The 23,434-nt window shown below is 42.3% G+C and overlaps 1 protein-coding gene across 1 annotated transcript; it reads right to left on the minus strand.

Moving 5' to 3' along the window:
• Positions 1-6,628: 6,628 nt before the first annotated feature.
• LOC145397018 (glutamate receptor 3-like) lies at positions 6,629-22,943 on the minus strand. The gene is made up of 6 exons (XM_080270239.1): positions 22,853-22,943; positions 12,583-12,800; positions 8,049-8,229; positions 7,398-7,497; positions 6,956-7,085; positions 6,629-6,712 (listed from the first exon to the last, which is right to left on the minus strand). The coding sequence occupies exons 1-6, from the start codon at positions 22,941-22,943 to the stop codon at positions 6,629-6,631; spliced, it is 804 nt and encodes a 267-aa protein (XP_080126365.1).
• Positions 22,944-23,434: the final 491 nt, after the last annotated feature.

Consider the following 23,434-nt stretch of genomic DNA (forward strand, 5'->3'; position numbering starts at 1 on the left):
TGTACGGGTTAAGAAATTTTTTCATTCTCAAAATTGCATCTGTCTGGAACTCGCTTCCCTGTACTTGCTTCCCCCCAAATTTCAACCTACAATTATTCGAGTCCAACTGTTACAGATTTTTTATGAATGGAGGATGCCAGTAATCTGGTGTATTGATTTTTTTATTTATTTGTTTTTCCTTCCTCTGCTCTGTTATTTAAAAAGAAAAAGTCAGCCATTCTAAAAGATTAGCCAGAAAATATTGCCTTTTATTTGGTCGTTTAGCTGATCAGTTGTTACCACCCGCTTTGCGAAGCGAGCATAGTGGTAATGTTTTCAGATATGAGGTTGGCTGGCTGGCATTGTTTGTGTGTGAGTAAACAAGATTTCTCATGAACGGCTTGAACTATAAACATGAAACATTCAAGGTATCAAGATACGGGCAAAGTCTTGGACAGGTTCGAAAATGGGCACTCGGGGTTAAGGTCAATGTCATCAAAATGGCTGTCAAAGGTCAACTAGCAGACCTTTGGTAACCTTGACCTTGACCCTGAGTGCCCATTCTCGAACTCGTCCAAGATTATGGTTATATCTTGATACCCTAAAGGTTTTATGTTGATAGCTCAGGCCGTTCATGAGACATCTTGTTTACCCACACACAAATCCAGTCAGCCAACCTCACAACTGAAAACATTACCACTCCACTTGCTTACCATCCGCGATGTGAAGCGAGCGGAGTGGTAACGTTTTCAGCTGTGAGGCTGGCTGGCTTGATTTGTTTCTGTGTGTTTTACAGCCTGAATATGCGTCAGATCAGAAACGGAGGTGGAAAATTATCTGCCAAGAAAAAAAAAAAAATGTCAAGCTACGCCGGTGATGAGATCACATTATGCAATGGCTTCTAGTCTGAAAATCAAATAGTACCACTGAATCTGAAATTACTTGTAACTCTTAGATTCCTAATTTATGTTTCTTTTCTCCCGCAAGGTAAGCCACACTTTCTAGGTCAGAGAAAAAATATTACTCTGGAACGTGTTTATTTTCATTTCAGTAGTAAACTTTCAAGATTAATAATTAATGCAGGGTGATTATTCTGTGTGATATACAGTCATTTGACACTGTAGCCGAATATTAATTTAGTTACTGGTGAAACATTACAAACGTGTGTGTGTGGGGTGGGGGTGGGGTGTGGTGGGGTTGTGTGTGTTGAAACTTGAAACCTAACTTCTCCTTATATCTGTCTCATGGTGTTTGTAATTGTAAGCACAAACATTAAAAGCATTTGCCATTGCATAAGAACATAAAGCAAAGGCATATCCTTCGATATTCATATTAAAGAAATAATACGGTGTTGCTGGAGACTGATAATGATAATGAGTGGAAGACGTGTTGTTTGACTTCTTTGCCAGTGAAGATCGCAAGTCCATTTCCGACTGCCAGTGCCTCACCCACCTCCGCACAGTGGTGGCGCTTTTTCTCAATCTCCTCGCGATCATTGGGAACGACAGCCCGCTCAGCCACAGCAGTATAAACATCTCTCGTTCAGCAACCACGGTTTTTCTATGGGTGCGGCGGTGTTGCATCCCCGTCTGTGTAAACGAAACCACGTGCACTCGGAATCGTTATTGAATAAATGACTCGGACATAAAACGTATTTGCAGTCCTGTAATATATTGGGGTATCCCGTGGAAAGTGTACGCTATCAGTCATAAGACGGTTTTCATCAGTCATTTCTGACTGAACTATAATCGTATTGTGACAGGTCATATGAGATTTGCTTCAGGACCAAATCTGCTGGAAGGGAGGGTGGTAGCCAAAAGCTTCTCATTCCAAAGCTGCCCAAGTGAGAAAGGAGACTTGGTGTCTGTAGTGAGACTCATACATATGGAAATTGATGTATTTTAATGGTGCTTTGTGTGTGTGTGTGTGTGTGTGTGTGTGTGTGTGTGTGTGTGTGTGTGTGTGTGTGTGTGTGCGTCTGTGTGTGTGTGTGTGTGTGTGTGTGTGTGTGTTCAGTATAACAGTGTACGAACGTATCCAAGCATATGAAAACACAAACTACCTCTACACCCCTTTAATGACAGTCGCGTCTTACATTTCTAACCTTAGAGTTGATGTAGACGTAGAGCGAAAGAAACACGCATCCACCTCGATGTTGCAGCTACTAATTTTGAGTGATAAAGGCAATATCTGCATGAATCCGACCTTGCTATTAGGGATATACAGTTACGGACTGCCTTATGTGCAAAAATCTTCCTCATAATTCTCCAGTTCACTCATTAGGACAACAAGAACTGTAATTTCGAAGAAGATTCTTCAACACGCAAACACTGGTTTATAAATCAGTTCCCCCTTTTAGTTGTAGGTTATAACAGGTTAAAGTAAAGACACCCTGCCGATCAAAATGTTACTGTGGAGGAAACACTCACCAAAATTATTGCTAGGCCGCTCTGTCGGAAGGAAGGCCGGGGTTAGAGGAAGAGTTACTTAGGTAGGAAGTGAATTTCAGGAGAGAGGAGGAGTGTCAGACCTTAACTCCAGATGTGTTGACAGCATTTTGTGGGTAAGGAGCATTCACACACAGTTACATACTAGCGTGTGCGAAAAGGAAATCATTCAAAAACAATTCCCTCAGACTATGGTACACAAACATTCCTTTACAAATCCATGCCTCTTTTTCAGGTGTAAGTGCGAACAGCCAAGGGTAAGGACAGCCTGCCCACTGGTCTCTCGTGGCCAACCGCGAGTTCGTGTTTTAGACCAAGGCCCATATTCCCCGTAAGACTGAGAAAGCACCTTAGCATATTTAAATAAAGTGATGAATATTTCGAATATCGCCATACTCTGTCTACACAAAGTACCAAAGGCTGTTAACCAGCCATAACCAAAACTAAATGACTGAGGAAAAGGTATTTGGGAGCTTCCTTATCCGTCGACAGTAGGAACCCAGGTTGGCTTCCGATTAAACAAACGTTGCTGTTTCTAAGAAGGATAGCCCCAGAAGCCAAGAATGAAGGAAGGAATGAGGAGGCCAGGGGAAGAACTAGCTTTATTACCTTCATATACTGTATATGTCTGTGCACTGTGCAGTATTTTGTGCCTCAGTCACTAACACAACCACATAAGCAAGGCTGACAAGGAAAGCACCAAAACTTTCAACACATTAAAACACGCAACCGGCGCTTTACATCCTGGTCCCTAATTCAGCTACGTATTCAACAGGCTAGAATAAAGGCGAGCCTGTCTAAGGTCTCGTGGTCCTCCGAGAATCGAACCTGTAACTTGTTTCCGGCGATTGAGTATGGTTCTGATATCACAACCGCCACTCACCACAGTGTCCATGATAATTCTGAAAGATAGTGATGATTCAGAAGAAATCTCTCCCATAATTCTTCTATAATGCCACCAGTAAGAGTAGCTCTTCTCATAAGTGGACCATCATCTGCTGATTGAATTTATTACTCAAAAGCAGCCGTAGAATAAGTTCCAAATGTTTTTACACTTTTTGTGAGGCACTACAAATATTTCTATATTGATTACAAATATATATATTGACTATACCCTTCTTATTCAAATTTAACTAAAATTGCCCTCTCTCCATCCTGACTGCTGAGACGTAGTAAGAGATGAACACAAGAAATCGACATGAGTCACAAAGAAGTATTTTGAAAAGAACGCCGAGCCGTAATATTGTCCTTTTCGACTTCTGGGTTTCGAGAACTAAACTGCAAAGGTACGAAAATATGGGCAAGAGATAAAAGAGTATATTCACAGTCCTCTAAGGAATTGTCAACGGGCTTTGATTTAGAAACTACTGTTTGTTCTGAGGAATAAATTTCTCTGTTCTGATAATTGTATTAATACGCAGCTGTTAGTATATGAAAAATTAATAACAAGAATAAATAACACTAAACTGCGATTCAGATGAGCTTATGCTAAATAATATATCTTGACCACAAACGTAATGCAACACTTAAATATTCAACAGATACTCCAAGCCATATCTCTATTACATAAATGCTTTTTCATACGAAATCCACATGAGCACCACACTATCACAGTTAGCCACACCAGCACCACACTAACACCGTTAGCCACGCCAGCACCACAATAACTCTGTCAGCCACACCAGCATCACACTAACACCGTCAGCCAGACAAGCACCACATTAACACCGTCAGCCACACCAGCACCACATTAACACAGTCAGCCACACCAGCACCACACTAACACAGTCAGCCACACCAGCACCACACTAACACAGTCAGCCACACCAGCACCACACTAACACAGTCAGCCACACCAGCACCACACTAACACAGTCAGCCACACCAGCACCACACTAACACAGTCAGCCACACCAGCACCACACTAACATCCTCAGCCACACCAGCACCACACTAACACAGTCAGCCACACCAGCACCACTCTAACATCCTCAGCCACACCACCACCACACTAACACCATCAGCCACACCAGCACGGCACCACACTCATAAGACTTACCAGCAGAGAGGCGATGGTCAGGCAGCAGTGGGTGAGGCAGTCGGCCGCGCAGGGTTAGGCGGCCAGTGAGGGGGACAGGCCAGAGGCTCATTATTTATCTGTGTCAGCACACCCACACTCCCCTACCACACAGCCAACACGCAGCCGTCAACAATGCATCACTGTATATTGCAATTTTTTCCCTTTTCCTAAAAATCATACCATTAAAAAAAAAAAAAAAACTTCTGTGCTTCTTACATGGTTTTTATATTGATATACTATGCATCAGTGACGCACAAGAGGATGATGGGGTGTAAGGTGCGGAACAAATCGCTGACCATAACTTATTACGAAACCAACAATGTCATCTAGGCCAGTAATCTCGTCGGTTAAAAGGGAGCTTCCTAACACCACTTCCTAAGTAATTTATTTTTCCTGTTACACGTTAAAGCCCTATTCTTTGTTACATAAATCCTTCTAAAATCGCCATACTTTGCATAAAATGCGTAGTCTGAGTACAGAGTATTCCAAATGTTCGTGTGTGTGTGTGTGTGTGTGTGTGTGTGTATGTGTGTGTGTGTGTGTGTGTGTGTGTGTGTGTGTGTGTGTGTGTGTGTGTGTGTGAGCGTGTGTGTTAGCGTGTGTGTGTGTGTGTGTGTGTGTGTGTGTGTGTGTGTGTGTGTGTGTGTGTGTGTGTGTGTGAGCATTCTGAACCTATTAGTCAGAAAAATAACGGTATGTACAATGAATCAACGCAAGAAAACATACAAAATCCCTAAAAACATACAAAAGTAGTTCCAGTACAACTTTATTTTTCTCCAGAGCAAAGCAAGTAAAGGTACCAGAGTGCTTGGGTTTTCAGCCTGCGATTACCTTTCACAGTTTATTCTTTCCCTCTCCAGACGTTTTCATGCAGCTTAGCAAAGGCTTTATTTGCTGGAGAATAAAATGCTTTGAGTTTATTAGGAAATACAGTGACATGCCGATACTTTTCATTGTATCCTTTGTCATTGTGGAGAGAATGGAGAATGAGAGACTGGCTAGAAGTCTGTATGCGAGTGAATTGGTTTGGGAGAGGAGGAGGGGGAGATCAGGGATGAGACGGGGAAATGGAGTGTAGAGATATATTTGAGAGGGGGCTAAGAGATGGAGGAAGAGCAGCCGGATGGCAGATGACAGGGAGACTTGGAGGTGGTTTGTTTGCGGTCACCCCTTGTGGGATTGAGGCATCTGGCAAGAGATAGATAGACAGACATATAGATAGATAGATCTCTGCTCTGTCGAGTCTTCTTTGTAAACTTTAAGACTGTTCTCGTATGGAAGTTATTATAAAGAATCTCAAGTTTTCTTTTCTTCAATAAGGAATCCTTTATTAAATGCTTGTTATCTTTATATGATTTTATTTAGCTTAGAATATACAGATTTCGTGTTCTAAAGACGTTACAAGCAACATCCATTAATTTTTTAACCCTTTCAGTCCGGTAACATTTTATTCTATTTTTTCTACTATCACTAGACGATTTAATTCAGTTTCGGGGAGATGAACCGAAGATAAAATGGTAAATGAATATCATATGTAACCCGCATCATTTCGACGAGCTTGTTGTGAGGCGAATAAATCGTGGGCAGCATGGATGACATATCGATCTATCTATCTATTGCCAGACGCCTTAATCTCGTAAGGAGTGGCCACAAGCAAATCGCCTCCATGTCGCCAAGTTCCACGCCATTTCATTGCCCTGGTCCCAACTTACGCCCCCTTCTCCCATATACCTCTCAGCTCCATCCATTCATCCATCCATCTCATCCTTGGCCTCCTCCTCCCTCTCCCTCCCTCCACCTATTTTGTCTTTGCCATTTCTAGACGGTTTCCTTCAGCTTAGAAGAGTTTCAGAATGTGTCCAGTCCAAATCGAGATCATCCTTGTCTCTCAATAGAAGTTTCTTTAATAGCAAAAATGAAATAAAAATGAGACGAGTTGAAAAAATTTAAGTTTATTTTTTTCTCTCTTACAAACTCGATCTGGCAACATTAGTAATTTAGTCCGCAAAATATTATAGTATACAACCTGGTCAGTAACTTGCAATGTGAAACCCCAAACGCCGGTGGATAACTGATTCGACTCTGCCACTCCAACAGCCTCACATCCTTCATCACGGACACATTACCGGAGGTGTGAGTAGATGAGCTCGAAGCAGAACACGTGAAAACTAATTGCCAAGCCAGCCACGTAAACCACCAGTGTTCCCTGCAATGTGAAAGAATATACTTTTAGGAAACTGCAACATATTTAATATATGTATTACAGGTTCACTTAATATATATGAATAGATAGATGGATAGAGAGAGAGAGAGAGAGAGAGAGAGAGAGAGAGAGATGAATATGTGGATGGATGGAAAAGTGGAGGGATAGATGGATGGACGACAGATAGATAGATGGATGAATGAATGAGTGGAAAGTATGTTTCAAGAAAGCACAGAGAGGAGTTACCCATATATTGGAGAGGCTGAGTGAGGATCTGACGGCCATGGTTGTGGGTGGGTTGAGGCAGGTGGTCATGTTGGGGGTGTAGCTGTTGATCCAGTGGTCGTACATACCTGCTTCTCTCACTGTTATGATCCTGGAAACACGTGATTATGAATATGTTACCATAAACTTTTCACCTTAACTTGGCCCAGATTTTCGTCCTTTTGTTGTTTTGTTCACATAACTACTCCATCATGACCAGCACAATTCTAGTAAAAAGCAACAATTAAAATTCCGCATAGATGGCAATTTTAGGCCAAGTTAAGCAAAAACAAAATAGCTAACTGATAACCTATTCATCCAAATAAACTTATTAAATATTAATCTTGATAAAGCCGAATGATCTTAATCACCTCAGGAGTAACTTACCAGATCAAGCAGATACAACTGATCTATGACAGCTGACCTGCGGCTGACAGCGTTGATGAGTGGGCTGTCCTTGGGCCCCGCCATGGCACCCATCGCGGTTAGGAACTCCTCACGTGCTAGATAGAAGTCACACTTTCCTGTTGACACCAAGAAAATAGTTAAATATTGGCAACATTAGTGCCGTGAATACGCTATATGACTTTTCCGATATATCTTTCAGTGATCTTACGATATAGGAGGAAAAAAATATCGTACAATGGTAGATGATAATAAATGTAATCATGATCAACAGAACAAAGGCCGGACTGACGTTGAAACTACCAATCATTTTCTCGGAATAATGCTGACTACAGTTCTTATCTTATGGGGTCCATTTTCATAATCGTAAACCACAAAGGATCACAAGTATATTTCCAGGTCAAGGTCAATCTAAAAATTGTCTGGCATGTCCCAAAATATAATAAAAAAAAAGAAAAGAAAATGCAATGGTTTTCTTCTACGGTAATTGGGTTAAGTAAGATGACCTTTTTTGTCCTTTGTTCTTCATACTGTTAAGCCATGTTTTTGGAGCTTAGGTAGGTCCCTAGTTCATCACCTGTCATAGGTTTATCATTGTAAGGGCACACACACACACACACACACACACACACACACACACACACACTCTCTCTCTCTCTCTCTAACCCACCTGTCACTGAAAAGTCCTGTGCCATCATCATCTTGGTCACGTCGTCCACGTGTATTAGGGTGTGGTCCCCCCTCCTCACTTTGACATCCAGGTTCTTCGTCACCTCAGAGGCGTCGAAGGTTTGAAATCTACCTTCCTTCTGCAGATTATTTATGTCTCGGAAAACGCCACTCTCAGCCGTCTGAAAGTGGCGAAATTTTCGTGGAAAGCACCAATCTTAACCGTCTGGAAGTAACGGAATGAAAGTCTTAAAGTGTTATTTATATAGCTTCTCTACAGTTACCCCAGAACCAGACATACTGTGACATAAATTCCCCAGCAGTGTTAGTTTATATTAGAAGTTTTTTTTTTTTTTTTTCATGCGAGGAAGAAGGAACAAACGCTGAGCCCAGATAACAGTTCCTTCCGAGAAAAACAAAAACAATACAAAAGTGAGCCAAATTCAAGATCCGTTCATTTCGAGATGCCTGGACTCACTGCGTTTGAAAGACTGGAGATCATAGGAAGCAGGAAATACAGACAGAGGGAGACAGTTCCAGAGTTGAGCCGTTGCATAAATGAAGGACTGGGAGTAGCGGTTAACTCTTGCATTAGAGAGTTGGACAGAAAAGGGATGGGAGTTTGTTGCTAGACCGGTGCTCTGCACTCGTCGTAGAGGTGGAGGGATGCAAGCAGACGGTTCAGAAGAGCAGTGACCATTGAAGAAGCGATAGAAAAGAGATAAAGAGACAACAGTGCGGTGAAGAGACAGAGGTTGAAGGGAGTCATAAGAAGAGGAGAGTTGATGAGACAAAAAGCCTTTGACTCCACCCTAATGAGAAGAGCTGTATGTGGGGAACCTCCCCACGCATGGGAGTTGTACTCTATACACGGGCTAATAAACCAGTGTATTGAGTCAACAACGTGCAGGGGTAAAGAAGGCATGGAGTCGGCTTAGCACAGCTAATCTCTTGGAAGCAAATTTCACAAGAGATGCAATATAATCTTTCCAAGATAAGTCCCGAGTGAATGAAACCCCAAGCAAGCTCAAGGATGATGCAGGACTGAGCTGGATATTATTAAACATTAGTAGGTTCTCCTACCCCCCTGGGGGTAGGGGGTTTTCAAGAATACTCCCCCAGTATCCCTGCTTGTCATAAAAGGCGACTAAAAGGGTTGGCGGAGGGTTAGTGCCCCTCCCCGGAAAACAACTAACTAAAAAAAACAAACAAGAAGCCTCGGACAAGGACTGACCAAACGATGACGACCCAGGACCGGACAAAGGACTTGGTAATGAGTACATGGAATGTAAGAGGAGCGAATGATGAGGTGAAAGAGAGAGAGATTGTCCAGGTGCTTGAGGATGCGAAAGTGGATGTATGTGGAATAACTGAAACAAAATGGTGAGGAGAAAGTGTGAGAGAATGGGAGTATGGATGGGGTATATGTTCAGGAGTAGATGAGAATGAGAGGGCAAAGGAAGGAGTGTGTATAGTTGTGAGTAAAAGATGGAAGAAGAGCATAAGAAAGTATGGATCAGTTGGGTCAAGGATTGTGTGGGTAAAGTTGAAAGTTGGAATACAAATGTGGGCGATTGTGTGTGTGTGTATGCGCCAACGCAAGATCGTGCTAGAAGAGTGAGAGAAGAGTTCTGGACAAATGTGGAAGTGGGCATGGAAAAGTTTGGAAGGAATGAGAGAGTGTTTTTGATTGGTGATATGAATGGTAAAGTTGGTAATGTGAAGGTGGATGGAATAGTTGGTGAGTGGGGTGTGCCTGTTGAGATAGATGAGAATGGGAGTGCGTTAGTGGACATTTGTGCTGGGAGGGTATTGATGATAGCCAATACCCTCTTCAGGCATAAAATGATCCACAGGTATACATGGCGAGTGATGAGAAGGGTGGGTGGTGAACTGAATGAAAGGAAGGCAATGATTGATTATGTGTGTGTGGATGAAAGGATGCGAAGATGTGTAAAGGATGCAAGAGTGTATAGAGGTTGGGGGAGTGGACTTTCTGACCACTACTTGGTGGTGGCCAGAATTAGGATGCAAGTAAGATGGAGGAATAGAAGAAGGGAAAGACGAGAGGAAGGAGTAGTTGCAAGGAGAGTGGAAAGGTTACAAGAGGATGAGAAAAAGGCAGAGTATAAGAGAGATGTGGAGGAACGATTGGGCAAATATGAATTGGAGCAGATGGGAGACGTGGAACGTATGTGTAAGATATTTACAGAAGAAATATGTGCAGCATGTGATGTGGTGTGTGGAAAGAAGAGAAGATGGAGGGGCTGCAAGGAACAGCGTGGTGAACTGAAGAGGTGAAACAGGCTGTGGCACAAAAGAAGAAAGCATACAATGAATGGATGAGAAATAGGGGCGTGGAAGAAGTTGACAGGCGGAAGAGAGAGTTATATGTGGAAAGGAAGAGAGAGGTGAAAAGATTAGTAAGAAAGAGTAAGAAGAGAGTGGATGAGGAATTTGGAAGGAATTTGAGTGTAAAGTGGAGGGACTGTAAGAAAATGTTCTGGAGAGAAGTGAAAAGAGTAAGACAGGGTGGAAGTGAAGTTAGCAGGGGAGTGAAAGATAAAAATGGTAGATTACTAGTGGAGAATGGAGAAAAAGTGAGCAGATGGAGAGAACACTTTAAGGAATTGTTGAACGTAGAGGATGGAAGTAATGCGAGTATAAGTGGCTGGGGAATGGCTGGGAGAAGGAGGGAGGTGAGAAGACAGGAAGAAATCAGTAGGATAGAAGTTGTGGAAGCAATGAAGAAAGTTAAATCGGGGAAAGCCCCAGGAATTGATGGAGTGTGTGGTGAACTGCTGAAGCATGGGGGAGAGATAGTAGTAGAATGGATGTGGAAGATGTGTAGATTGGCCTGGGAGGAAGGTAGAGTCCCGGAGGATTGGAAGTCAGGTATAATTATTCCCTTGTACAAAGGGAAGGGGGAAAAAGAAGTGTGTGGTAATCATAGGGGCATTTGTCTTCTTAGTATACTAGGAAAAGTGTATGGTAGGATACTTATAGACCGATTTAGAGAAAGAACAGAGAAATTAGTTGGAGGAGAACAGGGAGGCTTTAGGAAGGGAAGAGGTTGTGTAGATCAGATATTCATTCTTAGATCTTTAGTGGAAAAGTTTCTAGAGAAGGGAAAAAAGTTGTATGCGGCTTTCATGGATTTGGAGAAAGCATATGACAGGGTGGATAGACAAGGATTGTGGAAAGTGTTAAGAATATATGGAGTAGATGGGAAGTTGTTGAATGCTGTGAAGAGTATGTACGATGGTGCGATGGCTGCAGTGCGTGTGGATGGTGAACTAAGTGAATTTTTCTCTTTGAAAGTTGGTTTGAAACAGGGATGTGTCATGTCTCCATGGTTGTTCAATCTGTACATGGATGGGGTAATAAAAGAGGTACAAGGTAAGGTAGTGGATGTTGGAGTGGCCCTGGTGAGAGAGGATAGTGTTTGGAAACTCCCTGTACTGTTGTTTGCAGATGATACTGTGTTGTTGAGTGAAGATGAAGGGGAGCTGCAAGGATTGGTGGATGAGTTTGAGAGAGTGTGTAAGAAACGGAACCTAAAGGTGAATGTAGGGAAGAGTAAAGTGATGGTCTTTGAGAGAGGTGAAGTCAGTGAATGTACAGGGAGGTTGGATGGTGAGGAATTGGAAAATGTGAGTACGTTTAAGTATTTGGGTAGTGTGATGAGTAAGGATGGAGGTTTGGAGGGTGAAGTGCTTGAAAGGGTACAGCAGGGAAGAAAGGTTGCTGGTTCCTTGAAAGCAGTGATAAGAAACAGGGAAGTGAGCATGGAAGTGAAAAAGTTACTACATGACAGTATTGTGATACCAACTCTAACGTACGGAAGTGAAGCTTGGACATTGTTGGAAGGACACAAGTCAAGAGTGAGAGCAGTGGAAATGAGTTATTTAAGTGGAGCCTGTGGAGTCACGTGGAGAGACAGGCTGACGAATGAGGATATAAAGAAGCGTTGTGGTGTGGATGTGGATGTGATAGGAAGCGTTATGAGGAACACACTGAGGTGGGTTGTCCATGTGGAGAGGATGGAGGGTGAAAGACTGACGAATAGATTGTATGTGAGTGAGGTGGAGGGGGGAAGAGGGAGGGGGAGGCCGAAGATGAGATGGAGGGATGGGGTGGAGAGGTATATGAGAGAGGGGGGTGTGAGTTGGGAGCAGGGCAGTGAAATGGCGGGGGACAGGGCGACTTGGAGGCGATTTGTTTGTGGCCACCCCAAACGGGATTGAGGCGTCTGGCAATAGATAGATAGATAGATAGGTTTTCCTGTGGAACAATAACCTGTATAATCTGTTCACGTTCTTGGCATATGACTTCTCATTGTCTCCTTCAGTAAGTCTGATACAGGATATGTTAACTTTCTCTATCTTGGCCTCCATGATCAGACAATTTACCTCGGAATATGTCTGCGTCTTGCCACAATCTCAGTAGGTCCGTTGACTGAATGAGCCAAGAAATACATCAGTGCCAATGACGTTATATGCTACTCTGTTACCCTTCATGGGGTAACTACTAACCTGAATAGTGTCAGCCTGACTAGATCCCTTCTGCACTAGAAATGTAATAGGATTATCGATCACGTCCCTGAGAGACTGTATAGGCATTGGGATGTATCTGACGGCCAGGAGGGACACCAGGTTGCCTGTATAGCTACGTGTCAGCACCACAGTTGTCAGCATCCACACACCCAACACCACACGCTCCCATACCCACCATGTCCTGACAGGGCTGACATCTGAAATAAGCACATGAATTTATTCCAAATTAAGGTGTAACTGAGTTATTACTTCACTCTGATAGTTCTTTCATGTGGTATTGTATTTCCCTACTGATTTCTTAATCACACATATTAGGATTACTTTTGTCGCATATATGCATTAAAATATTCTATTTTTTTGCTCTCAAGTACCCTTCGTACATAACAACATTCCTTGGATTTTTTTTTTTTTTTATAACAGAACAGAGTAAGGAAAAACAAATGAATAAAAAAGATAATCCATACACCAGATTACTGCCGTCCTCTGTTCATAAAATATCTGTAACAGTTAGACCTGAACATCTCTAGGTTGAAGTTTGGATGGAAACAACTCTTGGGAAGCGAGTTCAAAAGAGATGCAGTATGGGGAATGAAAGAATTCTGATAGACAGAAGTTCTGCAATATGGATGAGTGACATTCCAGTCATGTACGCTACCTGATGCCTGTGTAGCACGAGGGAAGGCATGGACAGGTGGCATCATGGATGCAACTTCGTTTGAGCATTTGCCATGAAATATCTGTAAAATAATGCAAGGGAGACAACATTTCTTCCTACTTGTAGGGGAGGTAGTTAATTTGTAATGGCAGGGTTGTTAATAATTCTAACAGCTTTGTTCTGAATTTTGTCTAGTTGTTTTAGTGCAACCTCTCCACATCCATTCCACAAGAGTGAGCACTATTCAAGCTGAGAGCGCACATGACTCTTATAAATTAAAGCTAACTGCTCGTCGGTGAAGAAGTTACGGACTCTGTACATTAATCCAAGTTTCTTTGAGGCGGTTTTAGCAAGTGATCTAACATGGGAGGTCCAGCTGAGGGCATTGTTAAGTGAGACGCCAAGAATTTCAATACTTTTGGAGATGGGGATATTAGTAGTAATGAAGGCAATAAACGAATATGGCAATATCTGTCTATTAGTAAAATGTATATATTTTCCCCCTGAGGGTATGGGGGTTTCAAGAATACTCCCCCAGTATCCCTGCTTGTCGTACGAGGCGACTAAAAGGGTTGGTGGTGGGTTAGTGCCCCACTCCGTAAAAAGAACTAACTAAACAAGTGAATAAAGCGCCTCGGACCAGGATGGACCATACGTTGACAATTAAGGAACGGACAAAGGACATTCTGAGGGTGGGAACATGGAATGTGAGAGGAGTGGATGATGAAGTGAAAGAGAGAGTGAGTGTTCAGGTGTTTGAGGATGCAAAAGTGGATATATGTGGATTGACTGAAACTAAATGAAAAGGTGAAAGGGTGAGAGAATGGGAATATGGTTTAGGTATATGTGAGGGAGTTAATGAGAATGAGTGGGCAAGAAAGGGAGTATGTCTGATGATAAGCAAGAAGTGAAAGGAGAATATAAGAGAGTATGGAACAGTGGGTGCAAGGATTGTATGAGTGAGGATGAAAGTAGGTATACAAGCGTGGGCCGAGTGGCAAGAGTGAAAGATGAGTTTTGGGCGAGAGTAGAAGCATGTATGGACAAATCTGAGAGGAGCGAGAGAGTGCTTTTGATTGGAGACATGAATGGCAAAGTTGAGAATGTACGTGTGGATGGAGTGGTTGGTCAGTGGGGTATGCCAGCTGAAGTAGATGGGAATGGTAGTACTTTGGTGGACAGCTGTACTGGTAAGGGGTTGACAATAGCCAACACCTACTTTCGGCATAAGATGATCCACCGGTATACATGGAGAGTAATGGGGAGGATGGATGGTGAACTTGTTGAATGAAAGACATTGATAGACTACATGTGTGTGGATGAGCGAATGAGAAGACAAGTGTTGGATGCAAGAGTGTGGAGAGGGTGGGGGAATGGAGTCTCGGACCATCACTTAGTGATGGCCAAGATAAAGCTGCAAAGAAAATGGTTAAGGAGACGAAGGGGAAGACAGGAGGAAACAGCTCCTCTGAGAAGTGTGGAGAATTTGCAAGATAGTGAGAAAATGGCAGAGTATTAGAGTATAGTGGAAGAAAGATTGGGAATGTATGAGCTAGAGCAGATGGAAGGGGTGGAAGACCTATGTAAGGTATTCACGGAAGAGATAGGTGCAGCGTGTGAAGTGGTTTGTGGAGTGAAGAGGAGATGCAAGGGTGTGGAAGGGACAGCATGGTGGAATGATGAGGTGAAACGAGCTGTGGAACAAAAGAAGAAGGCATATAGTGAATGGTTAGCAAGTAGAGGTAGGGGAGAAGATGAGCGGGAGAAGAGAGAGGTATATGTGAGCAGGAGAAGAGAGAGGTATATGTGAGCAGGAGAAGGGAGGTGAAGAGACTAGTGAAGGACAGTAAGAAGAAAGTGGATGAAGAGTTTAGGAGGAATCTGAGTGTGAAATGAAGGGAGAGTAAGAAATTGTTTTGGAAGGAGGTAAGAAAGTAAGGCAATGTGAAAAATCGGTCAGGATGTGGCGAGCTAACGTAACACATTAATATCATGTACTGATGGCAACATATGAGCTTGGAACAACATCAATGTGCAATTGAGGTCTTGCATTTGGTACACTTGACAATTTTGTCATAATCACTTGTTTTTTGGTGGCATTGACATGTCAAATGTTAAATGGAAATTACCATATAACTGTGATGCATGAACATAGGAAATTATAGTTAGGCCTCTGCTTTACACAAACTATCCAAGGTTCTTATGTGGCCAGCTGTAACTCATTCCTATTACAGTCATTTCTATTAAGAGACTGGCAGATGACTTAAATTATCCTATATTGAGGTCCACTGGGTTCCTGGCTAGAGATGTCAGGGGCCACTACAGGAGCAATTGGTACAGAAGTTTTAAATAATTTTGGGATGTAAAAGGGATTCGCTAAAGCTAAGCACTATATGGGCTAAACTTCAGTACATTATGGACTTAGAGTAAAACATCAGTCATGTGAAAATCCTCAGAGATAGTGAATGACTTTACTGGGTTTCGTTAGAGTACACAACCATGCACATGAAAATCCAGCACTAGAGTGCACCACATTGCACGTGAAATCCAGCGTTAAAGTGCATCATCTTGTGTGTAAAAATCCTGCGTTACAGTACATCACCTAATGTTTAAAAATCATGAATTCGAGTACATCCCTTGTGTGTAAAAATCATGCATTATAGTGCACCACCTTCACTCCCTTGCATATGAAAATCCGTAGGTACGACTGAATAATCAGGTCATCTTAGGAATCCTTTCACACCAAAAATATCAGAAAAACAAAATTACAACTTTGCAGTATCCTTCTCCTTGATCTAAGTATTCTTAAAAAAAAGATGATGTATATTCCGATTTCCATTCAATCAGCACCGGCATGCCACAAGGTTCTGTTCTGGCACCAACCCTATTCCTGGTTTAAATTAAAGATCTTTTATCTGTCACCCTCAATCCCATCCATTCATATGCAGATGACTCAACACTTCACAGTCCATTCCCATTCAAACATCCATTTACAAACTTTAATATCTCTAACTCCCAACTCAGTACAGCCACCTCTAAAAATCAAGACTTATATAAGATCAATGAATGTGGACGAAATACCCGTGACTCATTTTATGCTAGCAAAACCAAATATATACAGTTTACCAATAGACAGATATTGCCAGATTCGTATGTTACTTTCAGTGCTACTAATATTCCCATCTCCAAAAGTATTGAAATTCTAAGTGTTTCACTTAACAATGCCCTCAGCTGGACCTCTCATGTCAGATTGCTTGTTAAAACCGCCTGAAAGAACTTGGAGTATTGTACAGAGTCCGTAACTTCATCACTGACGAGCAGTTAGCTCTAATTTATAAGAGTCATGTGTGCTCTCACCCTGAATACTGCTCACCCTTGTGGAATGGATGTGGAGAGGTTGCAGTAAAACAAGTAGACAAAATTAAGAAAAAAGCTGTTGGAATTATTAATAACTTTGCTATTATAAACAACCTACCTCCCTTCCAGGTAAGAAGGAATGTTGCCCCCCATGCATTCTTTACAGATATATCTACGGCAAATGCTGAGACGAAGTTGAGTCCATTCTGCCACCTCTCCATGCCTTCCCTTGTGCTACACGGGCTGGAATGTCACACAGCCATATCGCAAAAATTCTGCCTTTAACCCGTACCATCCCAGGCAATTTGGCAAATTTATACCCACCCAGGGATGGATCCAGGGGGGGGGGATGGGGGGATGCATCCCCCCCCACCGGCCATGCATCATTGAATAAAGAGGCAATTTCAACATTGAAATATCAGTATGTCGCATTAAGTCTTTGATTGAATCAGTGAATCAACCCCCCCACCGAAAATTCCTGGATCCACCCCTGTACCCACCCAATCCCAGAGCAAAAACGGAAAGAAAATTTGTTGCATATTACAATCCAAAAGGACATATAAATCAAGGAAAAAAAAAAAAAAAAAGGACTCCTTATAGAAGAAATAAGAGGATGGCCGTCCTTTGTGTTTTTAGCCCAGTTTCCCAAGCCGTGAGCAATGATTACCCACTCAGCTGGGCGGGTTGAAAGAGAACGGGGGGGGGGGAGAAAGGGGGATTCCCCTTTCTCAGTGTCCTGCATTGGCTCATATTCCTCCCCAGAATAGTCATCCAGGTCTTTCTCTTCTGAAGAATCACTAAATGAAGGGACAGAAGAGTCCATGTGACAATTTCAACAGCGTCCTCCAGCCCAATGAGGCGGAAAAATGGCGTGATTATCGCAGCACCCCAACGCCCTGACGGACAATGGCATACTGATGTTACCCATCCAAGCAGCAGTGTTGCCACACTTTTAGATGGAAATTATCGTACTGGATCTTCAAAAATATCATTTTTTCGTTGGAATTATCCTACACTATTAAATTCATTTACGTAGTGTTTAATAATCTGATGTATTTTAAAATTGTTGTCTATAGCTTCGCGTATGTACTGAAAATTTAACCATTAGGCTACAATTGTTTTCATCAGTACTGTAATTTTGAAGGGTACTGATGTTTGGTGTTTATTTATCACTTTAAGTCTCATGATAATAATATTATAATAATATAATCATATCCTTCATCACAAAAGTAATGTTACAAGAAATACCCTTTGTGCCAGTCTAGAAAATCAATCTGACTAGCAGCAGAATCTGGTCCATAGAACTTTAATAGATAACTATTAGAAATGTGCTTCCTCTTGCAGATGATAACTCAGCAAGACCATAAAAGAAGTATTTTCAGTGATCATCATTACATTAGCCCTGAAGATCACTCATCTGTCAAATTGTGAAACAACTGTGCATGATTAGCTATGGGTGCCACAGTATTTGCTGCCATGCTAGCTTTCAACCCAAAATTATCGTACAAATCGTACGAAATAGAAAATGGTATCGTACATCGTACCAGAGACAATATTATCGTACACATACGATAATTTTAGTACGTGTGGCACACTGCCACGCAGAACCAAACTCAGTACTACAACTGCCTGGACACAATGTTGCCAATACATTAAACTACTCCTTAGCAAAAAATAAGCTAGATTAAAGCAGTTTGAGACGTGCTACAGTGCTCGATTTTTGCTGTCGGCACCATCACGTCGCTGGGATTAATCGAGACGTTTTGTACTTCGGCATCATCCCGACGGCGGGATTGTACGGGTTAAGAAATTTTTTCATTCTCAAAATTGCATCTGCTTCCCCCCAAATTTCAACCTACAATTATTCGAGTCCAACTGTTACAGATTTTTTATGAATGGAGGATGCCAGTAATCTGGTGTATTGATTTTTTTATTTATTTGTTTTTCCTTCCTCTGCTCTGTTATTTAAAAAAAAAAAAAGTCAGCCATTCTAAAAGATTAGCCAGAAAATATTGCCTTTTATTTGGTCGTTTAGCTGATCAGTTGTTACCACCCGCTTTGCGAAGCGAACATAGTGGTAATGTTTTCAGATATGAGGTTGGCTGGCTGGCATTGTTTGTGTGTGAGTAAACAAGATTTCTCATGAACGGCTTGAACTATAAACATGAAACATTCAAGGTATCAAGATACGGGCAAAGTCTTGGACAGGTTCGAAAATGGGCACTCGGGGTTAAGGTCAATGTCATCAAAATGGCTGTCAAAGGTCAACTAGCAGACCTTTGGTAACCTTGACCTTGACCCTGAGTGCCCATTCTCGAACTCGTCCAAGATTATGGTTATATCTTGATACCCTAAAGGTTTTATGTTGATAGCTCAGGCCGTTCATGAGACATCTTGTTTACCCACACACAAATCCAGTCAGCCAACCTCACAACTGAAAACATTACCACTCCACTTGCTTACCATCTGCGATGTGAAGCGAGCGGAGTGGTAACGTTTTCAGCTGTGAGGCTGGCTGGGTAGATTTGTTTGTGTATGTTTTACAGCCTGAATATGCGTCAGATCAGAAACGGAGGTGGAAAATTATCTGCCAAGAAAAAAAAAAAAAATGTCAAGCTACGCCGGTGATGAGATCACATTATGCAATGGCTTCTAGTCTGAAAATCAAATAGTACCACTGAATCTGAAATTACTTGTAACTGGTAATAATATTACCGCAAGGTAAGCCACACTTTCTAGGTCAGAGAAAAAATATTACTCTGGAACGTGTTTATTTTCATTTCAGTAGTAAACTTTCAAGATTAATAATTAATGCAGGGTGATTATTCTGTGTGATATACAGTCATTTGACACTGTAGCCGAATATTAATTTAGTTACTGGTGAAACATTACAAACGTGTGTGTGTGGGGTGGGGGTGGGGTGTGGTGGGGGTGGGGGGTGGGTGTGTGGGTGTGTGTGTCTGTGTGGGTGTGGGTGTGGGTGTGTGTTGAAACTTGAAACCTAACTTCTCCTTATATCTGTCTCATGGTGTTTGTAATCGTAAGCACAAACATTAAAAGCATTTGCCATTGCATAAGAACATAAAGCAAAGGCATATCCTTCGATATTCATATTAAAGAAATAATACGGTGTTGCTGGAGACTGATAATGATAATGAGTGGAAGACGTGTTGTTTGACTTCTTTGCCAGTGAAGATCGCAAGTCCATTTCCGACTGCCAGTGCCTCACCCACCTCCGCACAGTGGTGGCGCTTTTTCTCAATCTCCTCGCGATCATTGGGAACGACAGCCCGCTCAGCCACAGCAGTATAAACATCTCTCGTTCAGCAACCACGGTTTTTCTATGGGTGCGGCGGTGTTGCATCCCCGTCTGTGTAAACGAAACCACGTGCACTCGAAATCGTTATTGAATAAATGACTCGGACATAAAACGTATTTGCAGTCCTGTAATATATTGGGGTATCCCGTGGAAAGTGTACGCTATCAGTCATAAGACGGTTTTCATCGGTCATTTCTGACTGAACTATAATCGTATTGTGACAGGTCATATGAGATTTGCTTCAGGACCAAATCTGCTGGAAGGGAGGGTGGTAGCCAAAAGCTTCTCATTCCAAAGCTGCCCAAGTGAGAAAGGAGACTTGGTGTCTGTAGTGAGACTCATACATATGGAAATTGATGTATTTTAATGGTGCTTTGTGTGTGTGTGTGTGTGTGTGTGTGTGTGTGTGTGTGTGTGTGTGTGTGTGTGTGTGTGTGTGTGTGTGTGTGTGTGTGTGTGTGTGTGTTCAGTATAACAGTGTACGAACGTATCCAAGCATATGAAAACACAAACTACCTCTACACCCCTTTAATGACAGTCGCGTCTTACATTTCTAACCTTAGAGTTGATGTAGACGTAGAGCGAAAGAAACACGCATCCACCTCGATGTTGCAGCTACTAATTTTGAGTGATAAAGGCAATATCTGCATGAATCCGACCTTGCTATTAGGGATATACAGTTACGGACTGCCTTATGTGCAAAAATCTTCCTCATAATTCTCCAGTTCACTCATTAGGACAACAAGAACTGTAATTTCGAAGAAGATTCTTCAACACGCAACCACTGGTTTATAAATCAGTTCCCCCTTTTAGTTGTAGGTTCTAACAGGTTAAAGTAAAGACACCCTGCCGATCAAAATGTTACTGTGGAGGAAACAATCACCAAAAATATTGCTAGGCCGCTCTGTCGGAAGGAAGGCCGGGGTTAGAGGAAGAGTTACTTAGGTAGGAAGTGAATTTCAGGATAGAGGACGAGTGTCAGACCTTAACTCCAGATGTGTTGACAGCATTTTGTGGGTAAGGAGCATTCACACACAGTTACATACTAGCGTGTGCGAAAAGGAAATCATTCAAAAACAATTCCCTCAGACTATGGTACACAAACATTCCTTTACAAATCCATGCCTCTTTTTCAGGTGTAAGTGCGAACAGCCAAGGGTAAGGACAGCCTGCCCACTGGTCTCTCGTGGCCAACCGCGAGTTCGTGTTTTAGACCAAGGCCCATATTCCCCGTAAGACTGAGAAAGCACCTTAGCATATTTAAATAAAGTGATGAATATTTCGAATATCGCCATACTCTGTCTACACAAAGTACCAAAGGCTGTTAACCAGCCATAACCAAAACTAAATGACTGAGGAAAAGGTATTTGGGAGCTTCCTTATCCGTCGACAGTAGGAACCCAGGTTGGCTTCCGATTAAACAAACGTTGCTGTTTCTAAGAAGGATAGCCCCAGAAGCCAAGAATGAAGGAAGGAATGAGGAGGCCAGGGGAAGAACTAGCTTTATTACCTTCATATACTGTATATGTCTGTGCACTGTGCAGTATTTTGTGCCTCAGTCACTAACACAACCACATAAGCAAGGCTGACAAGGAAAGCACCAAAACTTTCAACACATTAAGACACGCAACCGGCGCTTTACATCCTGGTCCCTAATTCAGCTACGTATTCAACAGGCTAGAATAAAGGCGAGCCTGTCTAAGGTCTCGTGGTTCTCCGAGAATCGAACCTGTAACTTGAGTATGATTCTGATATCACAACCGCCACTCACCACAGTGTCCATGATAATTCTGAAAGATAGTGATGATTCAGAAGAAATCTCTCCCATAATTCTTCTGTAATGCCACCAGTAAGAGTAGCTCTTCTCATAAGTGGACCATCATCTGCTGATTGAATTTATTACTCAAAAGCAGCCGTAGAATAAGTTCCAAATGTTTTTACACTTTTTGTGAGGCACTACATATATTTCTATATTGATTACAAATATATATATTGACTATACCCTTCTTATTCAGATTTAACTAAAATTGCCCTCTCTCCATCCTGACTGCTGAGACGTAGTAAGAGATGAACACAAGAAATCGACATGAGTCACAAAGAAGTATTTTGAAAAGAACGCCGAGCCGTAATATTGTCCTTTTCGACTTCTGGGTTTCGAGAACTAAACTGCAAAGGTACGAAAATATGGGCAAGAGAAAAAAGAGTATATTCACAGTCCTCTAAGGAATTGTCAACGGGCTTTGATTTAGAAACTACTGTTTGTTCTGAGGAATAAATTTCTCTGTTCTGATAATTGTATTAATACGCAGCTGTTAGTATATGAAAAATTAATAACAAGAATAAATAACACTAAACTGCGATTCAGATGAGCTTATGCTAAATAATATATCTTGACCACAAACGTAATGCAACACTTAAATATTCAACAGATACTCCAAGCCATATCTCTATTACATAAATGCTTTTTCATACGAAATCCACATGAGCACCACACTATCACAGTTAGCCACACCAGCACCACACTAACACCGTTAGCCACGCCAGCACCACAATAACTCTGTCAGCCACACCAGCATCACACTAACACCGTCAGCCAGACAAGCACCACATTAACACCGTCAGCCACACCAGCACCACATTAACACAGTCAGCCACACCAGCACCACACTAACACAGTCAGCCACACCAGCACCACACTAACACAGTCAGCCACACCAGCACCACACTAACACAGTCAGCCACACCAGCACCACACTAACACAGTCAGCCACACCAGCACCACACTAACATCCTCAGCCACACCAGCACCACACTAACACAGTCAGCCACACCAGCACCACTCTAACATCCTCAGCCACACCACCACCACACTAACACCATCAGCCACACCAGCACGGCACCACACTCATAAGACTTACCAGCAGAGAGGCGATGGTCAGGCAGCAGTGGGTGAGGCAGTCGGCCGCGCAGGGTTAGGCGGCCAGTGAGGGGGACAGGCCAGAGGCTCATTATTTATCTGTGTCAGCACACCCACACTCCCCTACCACACAGCCAACACGCAGCCGTCAACAATGCATCACTGTATATTGCAATTTTTTCCCTTTTCCTAAAAATCATACCATTAAAAAAAAAAAAAAAAAAAAACTTCTGTGCTTCTTACATGGTTTTTATATTGATATACTATGCATCAGTGACGCACAAGAGGATGATGGGGTGTAAGGTGCGGAACAAATCGCTGACCATAACTTATTACGAAACCAACAATGTCATCTAGGCCAGTAATCTCGTCGGTTAAAAGGGAGCTTCCTAACACCACTTCCTAAGTAATTTATTTTTCCTGTTACACGTTAAAGCCCTATTCTTTGTTACATAAATCCTTCTAAAATCGCCATACTTTGCATAAAATGCGTAGTCTGAGTACAGAGTATTCCAAATGTTCGTGTGTGTGTGTGTGTGTGTGTGTGTGTGTGTGTGTGTGTGTGTGTGTGTGTGTGTGTGTG

This window comes from Coenobita brevimanus, chromosome 40 (genome assembly GCF_032717465.1).
Source record: "Coenobita brevimanus isolate Jiangsu-jjx chromosome 40, ASM3271746v2, whole genome shotgun sequence".
Lineage (NCBI taxonomy): Eukaryota > Metazoa > Arthropoda > Malacostraca > Decapoda > Coenobitidae > Coenobita > Coenobita brevimanus.

What these genes read in the sequence shown, in the direction of transcription:
- LOC145397018 (XM_080270239.1), bottom strand. Translation starts at nt 22,943, where the DNA reads ATGAGCCTCTGGCCTGTCCCCCTCACTGGCCGCCTAACCCTGCGCGGC. An exon ending in GTCAGGCTGACACTATTCAG is followed by an intron (nt 8,230 to 12,582) that starts GTTAGTAGTTAC and finishes CGCCACTTTCAG; the next exon opens with ACGGCTGAGAGTGGCGTTTT. An exon ending in TCAGCCTCTCCAATATATGG is followed by an intron (nt 6,713 to 6,955) that starts GTAACTCCTCTC and finishes TTCACATTGCAG; the next exon opens with GGAACACTGGTGGTTTACGT.